General features: G+C 46.9%; 1 protein-coding gene across 12 annotated transcripts in view; it reads left to right on the top strand.

The window, feature by feature from the left end:
- LRRFIP1 (LRR binding FLII interacting protein 1) overlaps window positions 1–25,344 on the top strand; it is a 423,100-nt gene that overhangs the window by 171,510 nt on the left and 226,246 nt on the right. For 9 of the 12 annotated variants that reach the window (XM_070732246.1, XM_070732249.1, XM_070732250.1 and 6 more), the window contains exons 3-4: window positions 6,786–6,863; window positions 19,978–20,010. The exons of 1 other annotated variant lie outside the window; for it this stretch is intronic. In XM_070732246.1, coding sequence (XP_070588347.1) covers window positions 6,786–6,863; window positions 19,978–20,010 — 111 coding nt within the window. The remainder of the gene's footprint in view (window positions 1–6,785; window positions 6,864–19,977; window positions 20,011–25,344) is intronic. 2 more of the 12 variants (XM_070732252.1, XM_070732242.1) reach the window with 1 other exon arrangement.

Raw genomic sequence — 25,344 nt, 5'->3', positions numbered from 1 at the left:
GTTCTTACAAACAGGGTTGTTAGGAGGCTTCACAGCAGAGTCATGACGGCCAAACAATACAACAAACTTCTTGCTGGCACACACACACCTCTGTAGAGAATAAGACCCACGCCTCCCCCCAAGGTTTCAGCTTTCAAGGCCACAAGCCAGATTCAGAAACGCCAAAGAGCACAGCCAGATCGCAGGACTCCCAAAGATAATACTCCACAATTACAGGAAGGGTGGGCCTGCCTTTTCAGCCTTTCTGGGGAGAACCACACCCAAACCCAGCTGTTGCCTATTTAGTGCTGGAAATACCTGGCTAATTGTCCCCTTCGCTGGGCTGCTCTTCTCTGCCTTAGATCAATTATGGCTTGTGCATCCTCAGCTAAGGACTCCAGGCTGCTTGCTGGGGAGAGCTCCATCCCGGGGGACTCAGGCTGCTCTCCCTCTCCCTCAGCCTGACCTTCCTCCTCCCCGTCTGCCTGGGCCTCCTCCTCCTCCTCCTGTTCCTCAGCCTCCCCCTCTGAGCATGGAGCCGGCAGAGGTTCAGCCGTTCCCTGAGGAGCCTCAGATGGAATCACAACACCATCCCCCCTCGGAAGGCCCCTCCCCATCTGCCAGCGGAGAGGACCCGGTTTCTGGGGAAACCGGGCGTGAAAATCCCGAATAAGATCGGGAGCGTCCAACAACGCTGCTTCCACCCAAGAGCAATCATCAGGGTCCCCCTCCACCCATTGAACCTTGTATTGGAAGGAATCGTCCACCCACCGGGAATCCATAAGGGCATGTACCATAGCCTCAGGGAGGTGGTCATGAACACACGGGGCAGGAAACACGGGAACGTTGGGACGGAGCGGACAATCGGGAGGGACAGGGACTAACAGCGAACGGTGAAACACAGGGTGAACCCGCAAGTTGGCCGGCAGGGTGAGCCGGTAGGCCACCGGATTGATCACGCTTTCAACGGGAAAAGGGCCCAGGAACCGGGGATCTAATTTGTGTCTGGGTAATTCGGAGGCTATGTATTTCGTGGACAGCCACATCTGATCCCCCACCACCAAGGGGGGCACATCCCGTCTGGAGCGGTCAGCCACTCTCTTGTAGTCCTCCTTGGCCTTATTCAGGTACCTTTTCACCATCTCGTGGACCGCCTGCAGCTCCGAGAGGAAGTCCTCGGCAGCAGGCACCGGGGAATCGAGGAGGGTCAAGGGAAAGAAGCGAGGATGGAAGCCATAATTGGAGAAAAAGGGTGTGAGTCGGGTCGAGGAGTGGCGGGAGTTGTTAAAAGCAAACTCCGCTACAGGGAGGAACCTGGACCAATCAGTCTGGCAATCCGCCACTACACCTCAGGTATTGTTCCAGTATCCCTATAACCTTTTCTGTGCCTCCATCGGTCTGGGGGTGCTGCGTCGATGCGAGGCACACAGACACGTTCAGGGCCGACATCAATTCCCACCAGAACCGGGCTGTGAATTGTGTTCCCCTGTCAGAGACCACCCGATCCGGAAGCCCATGTAACCTAAACACGTGGCTGATAAACATTTGGGCCGTGAGTTGGGCAGTGGGCACCCTAGTGCAAGGTACAAAATGAACCATCTTGGTGAGCATGTCCATCACCACCATGACTACCGTGAAGCGAGCTGAAGAAGGCAAATGGGTTACAAAGTCAATGGACACGGCACCCCAGGGTCTCTCAGGCGTGGGCAAAGGTTGCAGTAATCCTGGTGGGGCTCCAGTCATCCCCTTGGCTGTACGACACCGGACACAGGTGGCCACATAGGAACGCACATCATCTTGGATGCGTGGCCACCAGAATGTCCGAGTGACCAGTTCTAATGTTTTGAATAGGCCAAACTGCCCCGCCACTGGACAGTCATGACACTGGGCCATAATCAGGCCCCTCACTGGGCCAGCGGGAACATACAGCTGCCCCCGGTACCGAAGCAGACCGTCTTGAAATGTCCAGGGGGAATTGGGTGTTAACTCCCGCACCCTCTGTGCTACAAACCCATCCTCCCGCTGCGCCTCCCGTAAACGGCGACGCAAGTCCACTGGGTCCTGGGTCGCAGCCAAAGCTGCAGGGGGTAGAACTGTCTGCAGAGGAGCCGGCTCCTTCGGGTGCGTGTACTCCGGCTTGCGCGACAAGGCGTCCGCTCGAGGGTTCTGGGCGCTGGGAGTGTACCTGATGCGGAAATTGAACCGTGCGAAAAAGAAGGACCAGCGGATCTGTCTCTGGTTCAATTTCCGAGCCGTCTGCAGATACTCAAGGTTCCGGTGGTCCGTCCGTACCTCAATCTGGTGACGGGCCCCCTCCAGGTAATGCCGCCAATGCTCAAAGGCGGCCTTCAACGCTAAGAGTTCCTTCTCCCAAATGGTATAATTCCTTTCCGAGGGAGACAATTTGCGGGAGAAATAGGCACACGGAAACAGCATGTCACCGGGACGATGGGCTTGGAGGAGCACTGCGCCAACCACTACATCCGAGGCGTCTGTTTCCAACACAAATGGCCGAGCGGGATCAGGATGGCGCAGAAGCGGTTCCACCATGAACGCCGCTTTTAGGGCCTCAAAAGCCCGCTGTTCCGTCTCCCCCCAACCAAACGGGACTTGTTTTTGTAACAACCGAGTCAAGGGCGTGGTTAATGTGGCATACCCCGGAATAAAAGCCCGATAATAGTTTGCAAACCCCAAAAGACGTTGTACGTCTTTCACCCATCGTGGAGGTTGCCAAGACTGAAGTGCGGCCACTTTGCCCGGGTCCATGGAAATGCCACCTGGAGACAAAATGTGCCCAAGGAATTCAACGGTAGTCTGGAAGAATTGGCACTTCTCCAGCTTGGCATACAAATACTGCTCCCGCAACCGGAGCAGGACCCGGCGCAAATGGTCCAAATGCAAGGCATGGTTCGGGAATACACTAAAATGTCATCAAGGTAAATCACCATGAACTGGTCCAACATGTCCCGGAACACGTCATTCATTAGATGTTGAAACACGGCCGGGGCGTTGGTGAGGCCAAAGGGCATCACGGTGTATTCAAAGTGGCCATAACGCGTGCCGAACGCTGTCTTCCACTCATCCCCAGCCCGCATCCAGACCAAATTGTACGCACTGCGCAAATCAATTTTGGTGAACACCTTTGCCGTCCGCAACCGGTCCATGAGTTCAGGGATCAAGGGCAAGGGGTACCTATTACGCACCGTGATGGCGTTAAGGCGTCGATAGTCACAACAGAGGCGAAGATCGCCTGTTTTCTTCTTCACGAACAAAACAGGGGCAGACAAAGGGGACTTGGATGGCTGAATAAATCCCTTGGCCAAATTCTTTTCAACAAACTCCTTGAGGGCCACAAGCTCCGGCTCTGACATGGAGTACAAACGACCAGCCGGGAGCTTGGCGTCAGGGATCAAGTCTATGGCACAGTCGTACGTCCGATGCGGTGGTAGTCGATCAGCCTCCTCGTTAAAAACATCGGCGAACTCCTCGAGGCAACGGGGTAACTGGATCGCGGGAACCACTGGGCCATGGGCTGCGCACACATGTCGGTGATGGTCCACGCACTGCAAACTGGAGAATGTGACCAGGTTCTGGGACCACACCACATGCGGGTCATGCGCGCGCAGCCATGACAACCCCTGCACGAGGGGAAAATGAAGCCCCTTGGTAACATAAAAATGTAGGGCCTCCTCATGAGTTCCGATGCACATCCGCACCGGCAGGGTCTGGAACCGGATGGGACCAGCCAGCAACACCCGCCCATCGATGGTCTCCACAGTTAATGGCGGGATGACAGGACAAAGGGGCAAGGAATGGCGTTGGGCAAAGGCTTCGTCCAAGAAATTCGTCGTCGCCCCCGTATCCACGAGGGCCAACGCTGGATAAGTCCGAGTCCGTTGCGCAATATGCAGAGTCACCGCAAGCGTCAGGTGTCGAAACGGTCCGGAGTCGGTAGCCATGGAGTCAGGAGAAAGTGGGATCCCCGCCCGACCTAGTGTTGCCACCAAGCCGGGCCTCCCTCGTTTCCCGACCGTTCCGGCGACTGAGGACGTCCAGACGAAAGCCCCGCCATCAGAGAGTTCATGACAGGGACAGGGACACAAGGGGTTGTCTCCGGGAACTGCACGGGGGACGCCATTGGAAGCACAGGAGAGCTGGAGGATACTGGAACGGCGGCAGCCACCGTGCTCCGCCTCTTGTGGGGCCCCGCAATAGAAGCACAACCCAGCCACCCGCCGACGCCCTCGTTCCTCCGGGGTCTGTCGGGGTCGTGCGTAACTCACGTCCATCGGCTCCCCGGCGGCAACACGATCCATCAGGCGTGGAGGCAGCACTGGCGAAAATCGTCGGGGCGCAGGGACCGGAGCCGGGGTGCCTACGGTCGACAACCCCCGCCGCGGAACAGGTGTCAGCGGAACGCCTGACGCACGGGGGTTGGACCGTCCCGCTCGACGGACTTCCCTGGCCAACAGCCTGGCCTCTATTGCCAAGCAATGCCGCTCCAAAGCGTCCAACGTGCCGGGCATCACCTCATGCACCAGTTCATCTAACAAAGTGTCTGATAGTCCGTCCTGAAAGGCCTCGATCAGGGCAGCCTCATTCCACTGGACTTGCCCGGCCAGAGACCGAAAGTCAGCCATGTAGTCCGCCAGGGGGCGCGAACCCTGGCGCAGTTGCTTCAGCGCCCGCGTGGCCGTCTGCCCCTGCACCGGGTCCGCAAATTGGTGACGCAACAGGTCACAGAAAGCAGCATAGTTCTGGAGTAGCGGGTCATCCCGAGCCAGGTAAGGTGCCACCCACGACGCTGCAGGGCCAGCCAACAAGCTACACAGAAACGCCACCTTGTGGTCATCCCCCGGGAAGTGCATCATCTGAGTGTTGATAAACAGCTGCGCCTGGCTCTGGAACGCAGAAAACAGCTGCCGGTCCCCCCAGAACTTTTCTGGCATCGCCACAAAACATTTCCTCCTGGGCAAAGGTGCTGGAGGAGGTACCACAGGGGCCGCCTGGGGTGGGACCGGCTGGGACAAAACCTCCACCTGGCGTTGTAACACCAGGACCGTCTGGGTCAACTGTGCAATGTCCCCTCGCAACTCTGCAAAGACAGCCTGCATGTCAGCTGCAGAAACGTCCATGGTGGCAGGCAAAAACAGGAAGCCAAAAAGCAAAAAATGTCAAACTAGGAACCAGCAGCAGAGAGCAAGGAAAATAAACAACCTAACCACCCCTCCAAAATGAGAACCAGGTGTCTGGTGGTTGGTGGAGTATTATACTGTTCTGTCTGGGTGCCCCCAGACTTCAACACCAACTGGAAAAAGCAGCCTGACACGCTGGTAAAAGCAAAGGTACTTTATAGTTGGGAAAACAAACACAGAGACAAAACTGTTCTTACAAACAGGGTTGTTAGGAGGCTTCACAGCAGATTCATGACGGCCAGACAATATAACAAACTTCTTGCTGGCACACACACCTCTGTAGAGAATAAGACCCACGCCTCCCCCCAAGGTTTCAGCTTTCAAGGCCACAAGCCAGATTCAGAGACGCCAAAGAGCACAGCCAGATCGCAGGACTCCCAAAGATAATACTCCACAATTACAGGAAGGGTGGGCCTGCCTTTTCAGCCTTTCTGGGGAGAACCACACCCAAACCCAGCTGTTGCCTATTTAGTGCTGGAAATACCTGGCTAATTGTCCCCTTCGCTGGGCTGCTCTTCTCTGCCTTAGATCAATTATGGCTTGTGCATCCTCAGCTAAGGACTCCAGGCTGCTTGCTGTGGAGAGCTCCATCCCGGAGGACTCAGGCTGTTCTCCCTCTCCCTCAGCCTGACCTTCCTCCTCCCCGTCTGCCTGGGCCTCCTCCTCCTGTTCCTCAGCCTCCCCCTCTGAGCATGGAGCCGGCAGAGGTTCAGCCGTTCCCTGAGGAGCCTCAGATGGAATCACAACACCTCCCCTTCTGGGAAAATTGGACGGTGGAGATTCGGGGTTACCCTCAAGGGAACGAGGGCAGCCCCCATGCTGCCGTGGTCATTGAGCCCGCCCTTTGATCCAGGATTTTTGAAAGATGTGGTACAGAGGTTCAGCGATGACATCTCCTAGTTCCTTTAGAACTCTGATGATTTGTACTCATTGAGTGGTTTCTTACTGTGCTTTTATTAAAGCGGAGTTTTATTCCAATTTTGATTTTTGCAGCTGTGTTACAGGTTTGTTTGTTTGCAGTTTCTTTGTGAGTAAAGAGGGATGCGAAGAATGTGTTGAGTAGTTCCACTTTCTCTCTGTTGTCCATTACTTCTTTGCCAACTTCTCTTTTTAGTAGACCAACTGTTTCTTTTGCTCTTTTTTTTTTGGTTGTTTATGTATTGGAAGAAACTTTTTTTTGTTGTCTTTGACTTTTGTTGCTAGGCTTAGATCATACCGTGTCTTTGCTGTCCTGATTTTTTCTTTGCAGAGTGTGAGAGTGATAACACCAAATCTAACACACCTTCATCTTCACACCTGAGATCTTGGACCACTAATGAGTTACATGACACCAGGGAGGGAAATGGCTAGTTGGGACAGCACATTTACACTGTTATACAAGCTTTACATTGTAGCCAAGTGTCATTTCTTCAGCGTTGTCACATGAAAAGTTATGCTTAAATAGTTACAAAATGTGAGGGGGTATACTGTACTCACTTCTGTGACTGCTGTATGTATGTATATAAGCTTATTTCAACCTTTTCTTATGAGAACTGCTTATAACTTTTTATCCTTTGAAATTCTAATTATTCTCTCTCTTATTGATGCATTCTTTTGTATATATGTGCACAGCCTACAGAATACAGTTACTATCTTGGCTCAGGATCTCAAGCATCTTCTAGAACTAGTTCTGCTCATGCAAGTCCTTTGGTGAGCATCTTTTCACCCTTTCCTTTACTGTGTCGATTTGTTTGTTTATATTTCATTTTTATTTGTAAAAATGTGGTGAACACACCCAACACACATTCCTTCTTTTATTTTCCCTACAACAACAACTATGTGAACTGGACTAACAGAAAGGGACCTTATTAAAGCTCTTCCCCTATATTACAGAACATTGTACTATATGATTATTAAACTAATTCAGATTAAATTACAATGTATGAATGGCAATCTTGGATAGTTATGTGGCTAATACTACAACCAGGGTTCTTATTCTTAATTTCATAGGATATTTTATATATGATGTCATAATAAGAGATTAATAGATACCTTTGATTCATTCACCTTGGTCCCAAACATCTGGTATTTTCCAAATTGTTATTAAGAAATGAAGGGTCATATATGATTATTCTACAACATTACATATGACTAGAAAGTATTTTAGTAACTGTATTAGTATAAAGTACTAACTCTATTCGGGAACAAAACAAAAATAATAGTTTTGCAACATAGAATGAACCTGTTCACCCAGTTATGCTACCATGCAATGTTTTTCATTCCATTTCTTTCAGCTGCACCCTCACATCATTCTTTGGTCTCTGAGCATGCTCAGTCCTCGCTGGGTTGTAATTAATGCTTTGACATTTTGTTTGTTTGTTTGCTTTGTTTTAGTTTTTCTCCATTCTGCTCCAAGTCCTCAGAGAGGGGCAGCATACAAATCTAGTAAATAATAAAAATAAAAGTATTGACATTCTTCCCAGCCTATTAATATAGGCAATCCTTGGGTTGCAACTATCATATATTGTAATTAAGCATCACAATGGTCATGACTAACCCAATTTTATTATCTTTTTTGTGATGGTCATTAAACAAATCACAGCTGTCATTAAACAAAGCCATAATTTGTTATGTGTACAATTTTGATAAAACGCCAGTTTTCAATAAACCATAATAAAATACAGTCACATGCCAATGGGATGCTGCAGACAGCCATAAAAATGGCCCAGTTGTAGAGTGCCCAAAGTGTGGTTGTGACCATAGAGGCTGCCTGAGTTTCAGAACTTTGTATATGTTCATAAGATAGAGGATAAATATCTGCAATCTTTTCTGGAAATATACACCATTTGAACATCCAAATTAAAACACCCACTTGGGATGCAGAATTTATTGAAGCCTAACATGGCACCCAGGAAAGCTGATGCATCATCCTGGTGTTATATCTGGGTTTGAAAAAATACAAGATGCAATGATACAATATTTGGTACTAAGGTAATATTCTCAGAAAGAATATCCCATTCGTTGACAACTTTTTCACTTTTAAAAGTGTTAACACCTACACCCCCCCCCAAAAAAACCCCCAAAAAACAAAACCCTAGGGTAATTTTGAGGACTGGCTAATTTCAAGTGGACTTTGTGGCTTGAACAACAATTAGATGTTGTGTTAGGAAAGCTAACATTTTGTGATATTTTTCAAAGTACGTTTGGTGATTAGTCATAACATGACAGTAAACAACAAATTTACTTGTAAACAAAATGAGATTTTCCAAGCTTTGAAGAGCCTGATCAAACTCTCAAAGCGAAAGCATGTATGGCATAATCTCTAGCAAGACAGAAAAACTCCACAACAGCAGCATCAAAAACAGAGCCTTCTCCAGAGAGAATATTTCACAATGCCTCTTAAGAAACCCAATAAAATAAAGTACAGTGGTACCTCTTCTTATGAACTTCGTTCCATGACCAGGTTCGTAAGTAGAAATGTTCGTAAGAAGAAACAATGTTTCCCATAGAAATCAATGTAAAAGCGAATAATGTGTGCAAACCCATCCCAAAACTAACCCCTTTTGCCTTATTACTTCCGGCATTCTGATCCTTGTTCAGGGGCTGGTGGAGGAGGTGGCGGGTCTGGGGGGGAGAAGACAGTGGAGGTTGCCCAGAGGGAGCCTCATGGGTGATTAACACGCGTGGGAAGCTGCCTGGCAGCTTGTCAGCCGGCGGGGCTTCCACCCTTCTTGAAAGTGTTTTCGGAGGCGGCGGCAAGCAAAGGGGGATCTCAGCACTTAGGCCTCAGACAAGGCTCCCTGGCTCTCACTCTGAGCCTGGCACCAGCTTCCTTCTGGGGAGTCCCTTCAAGGCACACAAAACAGCTGGCTTTAACTCTCCATTCCCCCCCTCCCCAGGCTGGAGAACTGTCTTAATTGGAAGTGTCTGCCTGTCTCTTGCATCCCCATTTCCCCCCCACCCCGGGTGTGTAAGGTGTGTACCCCCGTGGGGCTCTGCCTCTCTTGCCCGCTGCTTTGCACCAATGTCTGTGGGCTGAAACCTGAATAGGTGACAATGGAGCCACTGAAGAGAGGTGGCCGCCGCCGCTTCTCTTCCTCCTCCACCCCTGGTGGGGGTCCCCATCTCGTCTGCCCGCTACCCCTCGCCCTGCGCCGCCTCCACTGCCCAGCCTCGCAAACCCAGAGGAACCCCTGTGCCCATGGGGTTCCAGAGAGCGAGACCCCATCCTTCTTTGATATTGCAGAAGCCCCTTCCATGCTCCAGAAGACCTCATTCCTCCTCCCCTTTCTCTTCCAAACAGGAGTCTCTGGGCAAGCCAACCTTTGGGGTGGGAGCTGCGCTGGGTGGGCATGCAGCTTTGGGAGTTGCGTGGAAAAAGCAGGGCGGCGGGGAAGGGGGTGTGAGGAATTGGGTGGGTTTGGAGAGAGGAATAAGGCGATCCAAGCGCCTGGGAAGGCGCTTTGGTTGGAGGGAGGGGCGTAGAAGCAAGGTCCTCTGGCAAAGGAGGTGAAGATGCAAAGAGTTGGGGGGCTCAGGTATCTAGGGAGGGGTCCTATCGAGAGAACAGTGATGGTGGCGATGCTGGGTGGGTGGGAGAGAAACGCTTTTCCATGGCCTCCCCACCCCCACAAACTTGCCTCATCACCTATTCGGGTTGCAGCCCGCAGGGTGCGCAGACATTGGTGCAAAGCAGTGGGGTGAGAGAGGCAGAGCCCCACACGTGCACACACCTTGAACACCAAGGGTGTGGGGGAAATGAGGATGCAAGAGGCAGGCAGACACGTGCATGCCTGGCCGGAGCTGGAGGGGTCCCTGGAGTGCTGCAGCCAGTTCCCCCCTTCTTCTTCTCCCTCTGAAGCCAAGGGAGGAGGGGCGAAGAGATGCAGGGGAGGTCGTGGAACTCAGCTCTCTTTTCCACTCTTGGCGATGCAGTTAGGAAGGGGAGGTCCCCACCTCCGGACTGCCGCGGCAAGCAAAGAGAAAATCCCAGGCGCTTCGGCATTGGCAGTCCGGAGGCGGGAATCCCGGCGGGAGCAGCAAACAAGGGGGAAAACCCGGCGGGGGCAGTCACAAAGCAGGGGAATCCCTGCGGCGGCAGCAGGTGACGAATCCTGGCAGGGGCGGCAGGCAAGGGGGGAAACCCGGTGGGATCAGTCACAAAGCAGGAGAATCCCTGCGGCAGTAAGAGCACATGCGCAGTGAGAGAGCTCACGCACCCGGGCTCAGGTTCATAAGGTGAAAATGGTTCTTAAGAAGAGGCAAACAAATCTTAGACACCTCGTTCGTATCTCAAAAAGTTCGTATGAAGAGGCATTCGTAAGAAGAGGTACCACTGTACATGTGTTTCTTTTATATTTCTGCATTTTAGTATAGCAAGATTTCCAAAGTAACAGCAACAAAACAGCAAAAAAAAAAAGTAAAATTCAGGTGATGGGGAAAGAGAACTGAACTATGACAACATCGAGGAAATTTATATAGTTCAAAAGTTATGGCCAATTTTGATTGCAAGATGATTGTAAGTGAAAAATTTATAACTGCCTGAACCTACTAAACTTATATATATGAGTTTAGTAGGTTCAGGCAGTTATAAAATTTTCATTGCAAGAGGGGCCATTCTGGGGGCCTTTTAATGAGGCCTCACTTTGCTCTTTCCTGAAAACAAAAAGTCACTTGATCGCACTTACTTGGAAAATTTTTGTTCAGTTTGCCATCTTCCCTTTTTAGGTGGTAAAAAATCTGCTGCTTGACAGCTTCAACAGGGTGGACGGAACAGATTATTTGGACTCCTATCAGTCAGGATTCAAGCATGGCATGGGTCACATTTGTGGATGATCTCTGGCAAGAGCAGGATGGGATAATACAGCCATCCTAATTCTCGACCTCTCAGCAGCTCTTCTATACCATCAACCATGGTATTCCCAGGGAACAGTGGAGATCCCTGGGCTTATTGTCCTAAGGGACTTCAATCTGCCGTCACTCGGCGGGTCCTCTGGGCTAGCACAGGAGTTCATGGCCACCATGACAGCCATGGACTTGACTCAAGTAGTTCAGGGTCCGACTCATGAGGGAGGGCATGCAACTGATATGATATTTCTCTCAGAGCAATTGAGTAATGGTCTGAGTCTAAGGGGCTTAGATGCCTTGCCTTTGTCATGGTCAGACCATTTTCTGCTGCGGCTCGACGTCATGACTCCAATCCTTCCCTGCAAGGAGGTGGAACCGATTAGGTAGTTCCGCCCCATATGCCTAATGGAATCAGAGGGTTTTCAGAGGGCGCTTGGGGTTCTACACAATTCATTCGTCTACAGTTCGGCAGAGTCTCTTGCCGTGGCCTGGAATAAGGCTGCAACAGAGGCTCTTGACCAGATTGTGCCACTGCGACTTCTCTGTGGCACTAGACCCTGGAGAGCTCCCTGATTCACCGTTGAAACGAGTTGAAATGCCAGAAGAGATGTCTAGAGAAGCAGTGGAGGAAAAGTAAATCTAAGTCTGATCGAACACTTGTAAGAGCTCATATTAAGACTTACAAAGTGGCACTCAAGGCGGCATGATGCGTGTATCATGCCGCCTTGATTGCATCAACGGAATCTATCCCGTCCGCTCTGTTTAGGGGGACTCGATCCCTTCTTAACCAGGGGGGGGGGGACTGGGTAGCCCTTGCAGAGCATTTTAACACATTTTTCGCTGATAAAATCGTTCGAATCCGGATGGACCTTGACTCCGATTGGATAGCAGAGTTGGCTGACAATGAGTCAGTCGAGGTGACTGGGACCCGTCCTTGTCCAACTGTCTGGGAAGAGTTTGACGTGACACCTGATGAAGTGGACAAGGCCATTGGAGCTTTGAGTTCTGCCACCTGTTTAGTGGATCTGTCTCTCTAGGTTTTGTTTTCGGCCAGCAGAGAGGTGACACGTAGCTGGGTCCAGGAGATTGTTAACGCTTCTTTGAGGAGGGGGTCCTTTCCGGCTCTCTACAAGGAGGCACTCATGCGCCCCCACCTCAAGAAGCCTTCCCTGGACCCAGCCATACTTAAAAACTATAATCCAGTCTCCAACCTTTTCTTTATGGAGAAGATTGTCGAGAAGGTGGTGTCACTCCAGCTCCAACGGTCCTTGGAAGAAGCCGATTATCTAGGCCCTCAGCATTCAGGATTCAGGCCCAGCTACAGCATGGAAACTGCTTTGCTTGGGCTGATGGATGATCTCTGTCAGGCCTAGGACAGGGGTTTATCCTCTGTCCTGGTGCTTCTTGACCTCTCAGAGGCTTTCGATACTATCAACCATGGTACCCTTCTGCGCCGGCTGGAGGGGTTGGGAGTAGGAGGCACTGTTCTTCAGTGGTTCTCTTCCTACCTCTCCGGTCGGTCGCAGTCAGTGTTAGTGGGGGGGGGTCAGAGGTCAACCGCTAGGTCTCTCACCTTTGGGGTGCCTCAGGCGTCGGTCTTCTCCCCCTTACTATTTAATATCTACATGAAACCGCTGGGTGAGATCATCCAAGGGCATGGGGTGAGGTATCATCAATATGCTGATGATACCTAGTTATACATTTCCCCATGTTCAGTCGGTGAAGCAGTGGAAGTGATATGCTGGTGCCTGGAGGCTGTTAAGGTCTGGATGGGTGTCAACAGGCTCAAACTCAACCCTGACAAGACGGAGTGGCTGTGGGTTTTGCCTCCCAAGGACAATTCCATCTGTCCATCCATTGCCCTGGGGGGGGGGAGATTGTTAACTTGGGCGTCCTCGAGCCACAGCTAACATTAGAGCACCATCTTTCAGCTGTGGCGAGGAGGACATTTGCCCAGGTTCGCCTGGTGCACCAGTTGCGACCCTATTTGGACATGGAGTCATTGCTCACAGTCGCTCATGCCCTTATCACCTCGAGGTTCAACTACTACGTGCTCTCTACATGGGGCTACCTTTGAAGACTGTTCAGAAACTCCAGATTGTGCAGAATGCAGCCGCGAGAGCTATCGTGGGGCTACTCAGATTTGCCCACGTTTCTTCAACACTCCGCGGCCTGCACTGGCTGCCGGTCAGTTTCCAGTCACAATTCAAAGTGTTGGTAATGACCTATAAAGCCCTACATGGCATCGGACCAGAATACCTCTGGAGCCGTGTTCTGCCGCACGAATCCCAGCGACCGATAAGGTCCCACAGAGTTGGCCTTCTCCGGGTCCTGTCGACTAAACAATGTCTAATCCCCCAGAGATTAGAACTGCCCCCACCCGCCTTGCCTTTTGTAAGTTGCTGAAGACCCACCTTTGTCACCAGGCATGGGGGAACTAAGATACCTCCAGGCTTATATAGTTTATTTATGGTATGACTGTGTGGTATGGTTTTAATTGATGGGTTTTAGATGTTTTTAATATTAAATTTGTTACATTTTTATTATTATTGTGAGCCATTCCGAGTCTACGGAGATGGGCGGCATACAAATCTAATTAATAATAATAATAATTATTATTATTATCATTATTATCATTATTATTATTATTATTATTATTATTATTATTATTATTATTATTATTATTATTATTATTATTGGCTGTTACAGGTCTAGGACTGGATAGCACAGTCTTGCACTGGTTCAGCTCCTTTCTCCAAAGTTGATCCCAATCCGTACTGATAGGGAGTGAGATATGCAGCCTATGGTCACTCTCCTGTAATGTACTGCAGAGGGTTGGTACTTTCTTCACTCATTTTTAACATGACATTATCTGTGATCATTGGTTGTGATATCAATATGCAGATGAAACCTATCTTTATAGCTCCACTTCTGGTGACCCAAGTGATGCTGTTGCTGCCCTCTTGCAGTACCTGAAGACTGTGGGGTTCTTGATGGGTCACAAAAGGCGATTGCCAGAGACTGGAAGAGGTTACCAAGGAGACACCAGAACACCTAATTGGACATTGTAACCAGTGACAAGGAGAGATAATACTGTAATCATCTTGGCTTTTAGTAAAAGTATATCTTTCCCTATAAATGGAGTCAAGGGTTTTTCTTGACTAAAGGACTAAACCCGAGGCAGATCTGACAATATTCTGAGAAGAAAAATAAAGGGTCTTGAAAATAATAACTGACCACATTGATAATATAGACCATACCATTGAATTTGGGTTCATCAGCCATGGTCTCTGCTACCCACTTAGGTAGATATAGGTACCAATCATGATCCCAGAAATTGCTACACCGATAACAAGATATGGGAATTAGAGACAGAATTTGAAATTATAACACAACAGGGCAAATATGATGCCATAAGCACTACTTAAAGCTGGTTTGGGGGGGGGGGAGGGAGGGAGAAAGAGAGAAGAGAGGGATTGAGAGATTGTGTGTGTGTGTGTGTGTGTGTGTGTATGAATTTTCAAATTCAGCAAAAACATGTCACACGCACACACACACACATTTTTTCTGTCCAGTCACCCAGCACACCCAAATATGGGAGGGAGCTCACTGCTCCCTTTTGCCTTTTCAGCTCCACTCTAGAGGCCATCCAGACACCAAACCATATTTTCCAAACTTGCAAAGAACTGATAAAGGAATAAAGGGTGACTGGTATAGATCTATTTCAAGCTTTTTAGCTTTCGTCAGCTAAGCCATACCCTTCTAGGATTTGAACCAGGGCTCTTATGCCTTGCTAGGAAGTGATTTTTTCTCTAAGCCATAGACTCTACTCCCTTTTATCAGCTAATCTGGGGAAAGATTGCACGTTTTTCTGTTGAGTCACCCAGCATACCCAAATATGGGAGGGAGCTCACTGTTCCCTTTTGCCTTTTCAGCCCCACTCCAGGCTGACAAAATCAGTTATCAGTTCTTTGCAAGTTTGGAAAGTACATTATGTATGTATGTATGTATGTATGTATGTATGTATGTATGTATGTACAGTATGTATGTATGTACGGTATGTATGTATGTATTTATGTATTTATCTGTTGTGAAATTAATGAATTAAAACATGGAAAGACAGTGTGGGTGTTTTTGAGTGAAAACAAAAAAGGAGAAAAAGAAAAGTTATGGTTTGTAATAAATTCTTATAATATTTTATTTGTCTCTCCCTTTCAACTACTCTAATATCCAGATATGTCAAAACTGGGTCTCCTGGAAATTTTAGGTTCAGTTTCTATAAATGTTGGCTGCAGCTTTTAGAGCTTTTTAAAAGTTACTTTCATTAGCATGTTTTTTCCTACTATTCTTGCAGTGGTAAGAAATGAAAAATAGGGTATCCTATGTTGGTCTTCCTGGATATGATAAAAGACGTATCTATTCAAATCTATTGCCACTTATTTGCTTGGTTGTGTAGATTTATTTTGTTGGCTATGTAGATTAATTTCAAGCTGACCAATGTGGTGTTATATCATGTTGACATATAACCATAATTGAGACTAGAACTTCTTTTTCTAAGCTAGGTGATTGTTAAGTGAGCTGCCTGACTTTTTTTGCCACAGCTGTTAAGCAAATTATACCGTATTTTTCAGAGTTTAAGATGCACCTTTTTCCTCCCTAAAAGAGTCTGATAATTTGGGTGTGTCTTATACTCTGAATGTAGCCCCTCCCCAAGCCCTAACTAGCTGTTAACAATCTGCCCAGCTCTTACCATGCAGGCTCTTTCATTGTTTCTCTCTGCGAAGAATTTTTCCAAGCCCTAGTTTTTTGCAGGGTTTTTTCATTGCTCTAACTTACTCTGAGTAAGTTTCTTTCCAGCCCTAACCAGATATTAACAATGTTCCAAGCTCTTACCAGCTTGCAAGCTCTTTCATTGCAAAGAATGTTTTCCAAACCCTGTCTTTGATTTTTTTTTTTCATTCTCTATTTGCTCCAAAAGTTTCTTTCCAGCCCTAACCTGGTGATAACAATGTTCCCAACTTTTACCGGTGTGCAAGCTCTTTCATTGTCACACTCTGCAAAGGAGAATGCTTTCCAAACCCTTTCCTTGTAGGGTTTTTAAAATTGCTTTACATACTCCAGCTGTTTCTTTCCAGCCCTAACCAGGTGCTATTAATATTCCCAAGCTCTTTCATTGTTACTCTCTGCAAAGAAGAATGTTTTCCAAACCCTGTCTTTGATTCCCCCCCCCATTCTCTATTTGCTCCAAATGTTTCTTTCCAACCCTAACCAGGTGTTAACAATGTTCCCAGCTCTTATCAGCTTGCAAACTCTTTCACTGTTACTCTCTGCAAAGAAGAATGTTTTCCAAGCCCTAAGTCTTTGCAGTTTTTTTTTCATTGCTCTACTTGCTCAGACTGTTTCTTTCCATGTACTAATGATGTTCCCAGCTCTCACTGGCTTGCAATCTTGTTGCTTGTTACTCATTACTCTCTCAGAATAAATTTTTCTTTAAGCCCTTAACCAGGGAATAAAATAATGTGCTGAAGCTGACCAGATTAAGGAAGCTAGCCGGATGAATACCTGCTAAGCAGTCTCTTTTCCCTGTTTTCCTCCCCAAAAACTAAGGTGCATCTTATATTCCAGTGCGTATTATACTCCAAAACATATGGTAATTGTTAAGTAAAGCATATGGTTATGACGGGAATCTGGCTTTCCCCATTGACTTCGCGAGTCCTCAGAGAGGAGCGGCATACAAATTAATAAATTATGATTATGATTATGATTATTATTATTAGTCATAAGCTGCAAATGGCAATCACACTGAGATTCTACAACTGTCATAAATACATTCTGGTTGCCAAGCACCTGAATTTTGATCAAGTGATGGTGGGAATACTATGGAAGTTACTGTATAAATGTAAGGATTAGCTGCACATCGCTTGTATGTCCAGTGCATTGGAATTTTGAATGGTTGCTAACTGAATGTTGCTCAGTCATACCTATACTGAATATATTTTCAAATGAAGCAGTTTGTGGAATTACAGTGGAACCCCCGACATACGAGCTGCTCTACTTACGAGCTACTCGAGATAAGAGCTGGGAGGGGAGAGACATTTTTGTTCGTCTCCCGAGCTCAAATCCGCGATACGAGCCGAGAAGAGCCGGGCTGGCTTACTTTCCTTCCTTACTTTCCGGAAGTTCGCCTTTGGCGTTTGGCTTCAGGACTCAGCTGGGAAGCCGCGCGGCTGTTTTAAAAGGTCGCCGCCGGCATGGGGGGCTTCCTAGCACCCCCCAAACCCGGGTTGGGGGTTCGGGGGGGTGCTGGCAAGCCCCCCAGGCCGGCGGCGACCTTTTAAAACAGCCGCGCCGCTTCTGAAGCCAAACGCCAAAGGCGAACTTCCGCACCTCAGGAGTTAGCTCGCAAACGGCGCGGCTGTTTTAAAACGTCGCTGCCGGCCTGGGGGGCTTTGCAGAACCCCCCCAACCCCCAACCCGGGTTCGGTGGGGGGCTAGGAGGCCCCCCAGGCCGGCAGCGACGTTTTAAAACAGCTGCGCCGTTTGCGAGCTAACTCCTGAGGCACGGAAGTTCGCCTTTGGCGTTTGGCTTCAGAAGCGGCGCGGCTGTTTTAAAACGTCGCTGCCGGCCTGGGGGGCCTCCTAGCCCCCCCACCGAACCCAGGTTGGGGGTTGGGGGGGTTCTGCAAAGCCCCCCAGGCCGGCAGCGACGTTTTAAAACAGCCGCGCCGCTTCTGAAGCCAAACGCCAAAGGCGAACTTCCGCGCCTCAGGAGTTAGCGGCGAAGTAACGTGAAGGATTGGAAAGCTGAAACCGCCCGGTTTCAGCTCCCCAATCGTCCACGTTACTTCGCTCCTGTCCTGGCTAAATCGTGTGGCAGCAAACATGCTTTGGGAGTTTGGCTGGGGGGGAGGGAGTTAGGAAGGTGCAAAGCATGTTTGCTCCCACGGGGAAGGGAAAAGGCGGCGGCTTAAGCCCTTCCCTGTGCTTCGGAAGCCGCTGACGCACCCCTCTGACGGCGTTTGGTGGCTTCCGAAGCACAGGGAAGGGCAGTGAAAAGGCGCGATGCTTTTCCGGGCAGCCGGCTTGCTGGCCGGAGAAGCGAGCGATCCGGGAGTCCAGGAGGGGGAGAAAAAGAGAAAGAGAGAGGGGGGAGAGAGAGAAAGAGAGGGATAGAAAGAGAGAGAGAGTGAGAGATGCTAAGTGAGCCTTTCTTTGAAGTTGCCTTTCTTTCTTTCTTTCTTTCTCTTTTTCTTTCTCTCTTTTACCTTCCCTTCCTCTATTTCTTCTTTTCTTTCTCCTTCCCACCTTCTTCCCTCCCTCCCTCCCTTCACTCATTCCTCTCTTACTCTCCCCTTTCATAAGTTTCCTTGCTTCCTTCCTCTGTTCCTGTCCCTCCCCCCTTTCTTTCTTTCTTTCTTGCTCTTTTTCTTTCTCTCTTTTACCTTCCCTTCCTCTATTTCTTCTTTTCTTTCTCCTTCCCACCTTCTTCCCTCCCTCCCTCCCTTCATTCATTCCTCTCTTACTCTCCCCTTTCATAAGTTTCCTTGCTTCCTTCCTCTGTTCCTGTCCCTTCCCCCTTTCTTTCTTTCTTTCTTTCTTTCTTGCTCTTTTTCTTTCTCTCTTTTCCCTTCCCTTCCTCTATTTCTTCTTTTCTTTCTCCTTCCCACCTTCTTCCCTCCCTCCCTCCCTCCCTCCCTCCCTTCACTCATTCCTCTCTTACTCTCCCCTTTCATAAGTTTCCTTGCTTCCTTCCTCTGTTCCTGTCCCTTTCCCCTTTCTTTCTTTCTTTCTTTCTTTCTTTCTCTTTTTCTTTCTCTCTTTTACCTTCCCTTCCTCTATTTCTTCTTTTCTTTCTCCTTCCCAGCTTCTTCCCTCCCTCCCTTCACTCATTCCTCTCTTACTCTCCCCTTTCATAAGTTTCCTTGCTTCCTTCCTCTGTTCCTGTCCCTTCCCCCTTCTTTCTTTCTTTCTTTCTTTCTTTCTTTCTTTCTTTCTTTTCTTTCTTTCTTTCTTTCTTGCTCTTTTTCTTTCTCTCTTTTACCTTCCCTTCCTCTATTTCTTCTTTACTTTCTCCTTCCCACCTTCTTCCCTCCCTCCCTTCACTCATTCCTCTCTTACTCTCCCCCTTTCATAAGTTTCCTTGCTTCCTTCCTCTGTTCCTGTCCCTTCCCCCTTTCTTTCTTTCTTTCTTTCTTGCTCTTTTTCTTTCTCTCTTTTACCTTCCCTTCCTCTATTTCTTCTTTTCTTTCTCCTTTCCACCTTCTTCCCTCCCTCCCTCCCTCCCTCCCTTCACTCATTCCTCTCTTACTCTCCCCTTTCATAAGTTTCCTTGCTTCCTTCATCTGTTCCTGTCCCTTCCCCCTTTCTTTCTTTCTTTCTTTCTTGCTCTTTTTCTTTCTCTCTTTTACCTTCCCTTCCTCTATTTCTTCTTTTCTTTCTCCTTCCCACCTTCTTCTCTCCCTCCCTCCCTTCACTCATTCCTCTCTTACTCTCCCCTTTCATAAGTTTCCTTGCTTCCTTCCTCTGTTCCTGTCCCTTCCCTCTTTCCTTCCTTCCTTCCTACCCTCCGTCCATTCATTCACCCATTCCTCTCTTGATCGCTTAAAGCCGGTCCCTGGTGCAAAAAGGGTTGGGGAACCTCTGTCCTACAGGATTGGGTGGCAGAGAAGTTGAACATATGTAAATTTAAAAGTTTAAGAAAGTTTACAAGTTAAGTGAAAGAAACTTCATTATTCATTTATATGTACATGTACATTTCTTCATTAAAAACATGTCTTTCTGCATAATTTAGACTAACTTTGTGAGTTTTTTGAGGGCTGGAACCAATTAAAATTATTTACATTAATTCCTATGGGGAAAAGTCGTTCGAGATAAGAGCTGCTCGACTTAAGAGCCCAGGTCCGGAACGAATGAAACTTGCATCTCGAGGTACCACTGTATTGTCAAATTAAGGGGTTTTTTTTCTTATTCACTCTAGGTTGAAGAAAGGTTTGAAAAAGACTTTGAGAAGGTAAGCAATATGTGGTAAGATTGAGTGTATATTAACATGTACTATTTTATATTACAAATTCTCAGTATCCTGATAACACCAATTCAACTGAATGATTCTATGTGCTAAAAACCTGTCTTTCTTAGACCTAATATCGCATAAATATGTAAGAAATTTAGATTTCTTACATATTGTTACATTTATAATGTACGCAGCCCTGAGTTTCCTTGAGAGGGGCGGCGTAGAAATCAATCAATCAAACAAACAAACAAATATTTTTCTGGCTGGGACTGCCAATGGAAAAGTACAAATAGCAATATGCTGGTTTGTAATTGTCCCCCTATTAGGAAAGATGTAGAGCTGTGGGACCTTGAAATAAATTCCTTGCTTCATCAAATAGTTGTTATGATAATTGCAAGCTTACTGTCTCAGTCGACTTAGACCTAGTAGCAGCTGCCTTTGATATATGCTTAAATGATTTCAGCTCCTTCTCAAATCTTATTCTTTTCCCCCCACATATTCTCAGCTAGTAGTATCAAAGTTGAAAATAGTTGGTGCTATTCTCCTGTGCGCTGCTTGGAGAGTTCAAGCATGGGTTAACTTCTGCCTGTTTGCCCAGGGACTGAGTAAAGAAAGATCCTCCACGCCTCCTCCTCGGCTCCTCTGAGTCCACTTTTTGTACTTAGTCTAGCCTAGAAGTACAAATCTTTCTCTAGATGTACAAATCTTTAATCAGATGTTTAGTTAAAAACAGCAGAATTTAGCTTGGATTCTTCTCTAAATGCTTAATTAGCACAAATTGAATTCAATGTTGTTTTTTGAAAAATAGTTTTTTTATTAACTTATTTTACAAGTTAAAAATAAAACAACATACAAAACACACACGTTATCGGAATTTTCTTCCCAGTTCTACATTTTCCTAATTATGGCCATTGTTTTATACATAAACATTTTTAATCTTTACCTATTCTTTATGTACACTATTATCTATTATCCAATAATTTTATTCTGTTATGTACATTATGTACATTATCTTACAACCATTAAGATTTAAGGTTACATCTGTCACATTTTTTCCTTATCACATTTTTTATGACATTTCATTTTTATCCTAATTCACATTAATTTTACTTTTCTTTTTGAGCTAATCATACCATGTATCCAAAAATTTATACTATCTTGTGTTGTGGTTGGCTCACGGCCAGCTCCTCTGGCCACTGATTTTGACTCAGAGGAACTGGGTCCATCAGATCAAAGAAGACCTGTCTGGTTTAATGAGGAGTCAGACAGTAAACAAGAAGGAGAAGAGGATGTGGAAGGTGCTGGAGAGGCAGAAAGGCCAGCAGAGCCTGTAAGATCTCCAATCATAGTCTCATCTGAGTCAAATGAGGAAGAAATGATGAATGATTCCATCCTAAATGTAAGGTCAGGAGAATGCTGGGATGCCAGGAGCAGCTGCGCAGACGCAGAAAGAGATTCTAAGTCACAGCTGTCAGGAATCAAGGAAGGTTTTTTTTAAAAAAATTATTTATTGGATTTGTATGCCGCCCCTCTCCGCAGACTTGGGGCGGCTAACAACAGCAGTAAAACAGTATATAACAAAATCCAATCCTAAAAACAGTTAAAAACCTATTATATAAAAACAAATCATACATACAAACATACCATGCATAAAATTGTAAAGGCCTAGGGGGAAAGTGTATCTCAGTTACCCCATGCCTGGCGGCAGAGGTGGGTTTTGAGCAGTTTACAAAAGGCAACGAGGGTGGGGGCAATTCTAATCTCTGGGGGGAGTTGGTTCCAGAGGGTCGGGGCCGCCACAGAGAAGGCTCTTCCTCTGGGTCCCGCCAAGCGACATTGTTTGGTTGACGGGACCTGGAGAAGACCCACTCTGTGGGACCTAACTGGTCGCTGAGATTCGTGCAGCTGAAGGCAGTCCCTGAGGTAATCTGGTCCGATACCGTGCAGGGCTTTATAGGTCATAACCAACACTTTGAATTGTGACCGGAAACTGATTGGCAACCAATGCCGACTGCGGAGTGTTGGAGTAACATGGGCATATTTGGGAAAGCCCATGATTGCTCTCGCAGCTGCATTCTGCACGATCTGAAGTTTCCGAACACTTTTCAAAGGTAGCCCCATGTAGAGAGTGTTACAGTAGTCGAGCCTCGAGGTGATGAGGGCATGAGTGATTGTGAGTAGTGACTCCTGGTCCAAATAGGGTCGCAACTGGTGCACCAGGCGAACCTGGGCGAACGCCCCCCTTGCCACAGCTGAAAGGTGTTTCTCTAATGTGAGCTGTGGATCGAGGAGGATGCCCAAGTTCCGAACCCTCTCTGAGGGGGTCAGTGATTCTCCCCCCAGGGTAATGGACGGACAGATGGAATTGTCCTTGGGAGGTAGGACCCACAGCCACTCCGTCTTGTCTGGGTTGAGTTTGAGTTTGTTGACACCCATCCAGGCCCCAACAGCCTGCAGGCACCGGCACATCACTTCCACTGCTTCGTTGAAAAGGGAAGAGTTTGCAGAAGGCGGTGTGGGAATTTATCGTTCAGATTTTGAGAGAGACATTGACACTTTTGGTTTTGTTTTTCCTTTGGACATCTTTGAAGATTCTGACACTCATTCTCAGTGAGTAATTGGCTGACGTAAGCCAGAAAGACTTCTGTTGCTGGCTTGAGTGATTAACTCTGATCCTTGGACTCATAATGAGGACCTGAATTGTGGGGGCAATATTGCGGGGGCAAAAGTGCTCTTGCTAACATGTTGTAAAATGCCCTGAATCTAAGGGAGACATAAAAATCAAATCAAATCTAAATAAATAAACAAACCAGCATTCCTCTTGCCGTAGCTGTAGCATTAACCCTGCTGTGCTATTCGATAAAACTCCCTAATGTTATGTTCCTGGGTCTATTTGACCCGGACCACAAATTGATCATTTTAGGTACTTATGTTTGGTCTTTTTGAAAGCTTTTTTCACTTGGAAACAAGTTTGAACATTTCTGCACACATTAAAATGAAAATTGAAATGAAAAAACTAATGCTTATTGGTTTATTTTGCTGATAAAATGCGCGCCTCCCCGTTTTTGTGAAAATGTTTTCAATTTATGGATAGTTTTGCTTGCAATATGCATTCCCTTTTACTAAACCTGGTGTGGGATTGGTAGCTTGAACATTTCTGAACATAATGATATGAAAATTGAACTGGAAAAATTGATGCATATTTGTTTATTTTGCACATAAAGGTCTCCCCCCCCTGTGTTCAATTATTTCAATTTATATAAAAATTATGTTGTTAATTTCAAACTTACAAACTTGTTTTTAGTAAAATGGATTTCTTTCATAAAAGTAGTTGTCTGGCTATCATGTGCTTGCTTTTCAAAAGGATATTCCAAATATTTATAGCCAAATATATATTATAAAAAGTGAAAATAATGGCACACAGCAAGGCCGAGGGTGGGGTGGCCCTTTTATGGCCAAAATAAACGAATAAGAATCATTTTTTCCAGTTCTTTTCTATTTTTCTTATGATCAGGAATGTTCAATTTAGTATATCAAAACTTTTGGGGGGAGATTCCTTAGAGATTTGTAGAGTAAAAAAAATATAAATTTACACGAAATTCAGAAAAAATGGGGGGAGGGGCTTTTTGATCAAAATAAAAATATAAGCCTCACTTTTTTCAGTTCAATTTTCATACCATTACGTTCATAAATGTTCAAACTAGTTTCCCAGTGGAAAAGGTTTTCAAAAAGACCAAATTCAAGTACCTAAAAAAATTATTTTTGGTCCGGGTCGTATACGACCAGAAACAGACTCGACGTGATTTTTTTTCGCCTAGAAAAAAATTAGCCCCCACTCCAAAAATATTTTTTGATGATCAGCAATATTAAATTGAGTAAATGAATGCCTAAGATATTAAAAATATTTCGGATTTGGATCCTAAAAAAATATAAAGTGAAAATGGTTGCAAGCAGCCGGGGGAGGGGGGGAGGCCTTATTTCTGATTTAAAAAAACCAATAAGCATCATTTCATTCAGTTCATTTATATTTTTGGTTATGTTCAGAAATGTTCAAACTACCAATCCCACACAAACTTTAGTAAAATTGAACACATTTTTCAAGCTAAACTATCTATAAATTGAAAAAAAGTTCACAAATAAGGGGGGGTCTGCCTTTTATAGTCAAAATAAAGCAATATGCATAATTTTTTTCCTTTCAATTTTCATATCATTGTGTGCAGAAATGCTCAAGCTACTTTCCAAGCGAAAAAAGTTTTCAAATTGACCAAACATAAGCACTTCAAATGAAGAATTTTCGTTCCAGGTCAGGGTGACCCGGGAACAGTACAAGTGTGACTTTTTTTTTTCAGCAAGAAAGAAACCTCCAACCCCCCCAAAAAATTTCTCATAGAGAGAACCCCCGAAATGATGAAAAGTCATGAAATTTCAAGTTCTCCATTGACTCTGGAAGGAGAGTCCATCATGGGTTGTTAACCAATCCTATTGGTAGAGACTGAGTTAATTTGAATAATTAACAGTCACCGCCCCCTTAGCAGCCCCCATGAGCCACTTTTAAAAACTCAGTCCAAGTGTAGAGACTGTTGAGTTTTTAGTCTGAGTTATTTAAGTATTAATGTTTAATAAAATGTTGTACCTTTTAATCTTGTTTCTTTTGTCTTTCTACAGGTGAACACAAGTCATCCTGTAAGGGGTCTCTGCCCTCCGTGGGCACCGCCCCCACCGGTTTTCTCCTCGGGGGCCCCTTCCCTCAGCGGGTACCACCCCAAGCGAGGAGCGACACAGCCTGGGGTCCCTGGCCTCCGAGGCCAGACCCGGCTGCAAGCCGAAGGTGGGGGGGTCCGCCTCGCCCCCACTGGGAGGCTTGGGGGAATCTCCACTTCCCCAGAAGATTGGACAGCGAAAAGAGCTGGCTCGGGGCCAGCGCCTCTCAGCTGTTTGGCCGATCGTAAAAAAGCCGCCGCTGAAGCTGCCGCCGCCGCCGCCTTTACTGTGATCGCCGAATCGGCGAAAAAAGCGAGAAAATTGCTGAGCGTGCCGGCAGGCTGTGTGGAGGATGATTGCCCTAGCGGGGATTGCCCCCCCCCCATAAGGGAGCAGCGGGACGCCACGGAGGACTAGTTTTGCCTCAGAGGCTTTTCCCGCGCCCGCCATTTTCTGACAAGGCGGGAAAGTTGCTCTCCGCCCAGATGATGGGCGCGATCAACGGAATGGGGTAAAATTGCGCATGCGTGAGCCATTTTGTGCGTTGTTTATGTGGTGAAAGCTGTCAGATTCGATCTCCAACGAGTGAGTACAATGGAAGAACAAATGCTTCCAGTGAAAGTGCCCTCTCCT

The sequence above is a fragment of the Erythrolamprus reginae genome, chromosome 1, assembly GCF_031021105.1.
Source record: "Erythrolamprus reginae isolate rEryReg1 chromosome 1, rEryReg1.hap1, whole genome shotgun sequence".
In the NCBI taxonomy this organism is placed as follows: Eukaryota; Metazoa; Chordata; class Lepidosauria; order Squamata; family Dipsadidae; genus Erythrolamprus; species Erythrolamprus reginae.
Note: the sequence above shows the minus strand (reverse complement) of the source record. Positions and strands in the feature narration are given on the sequence as shown.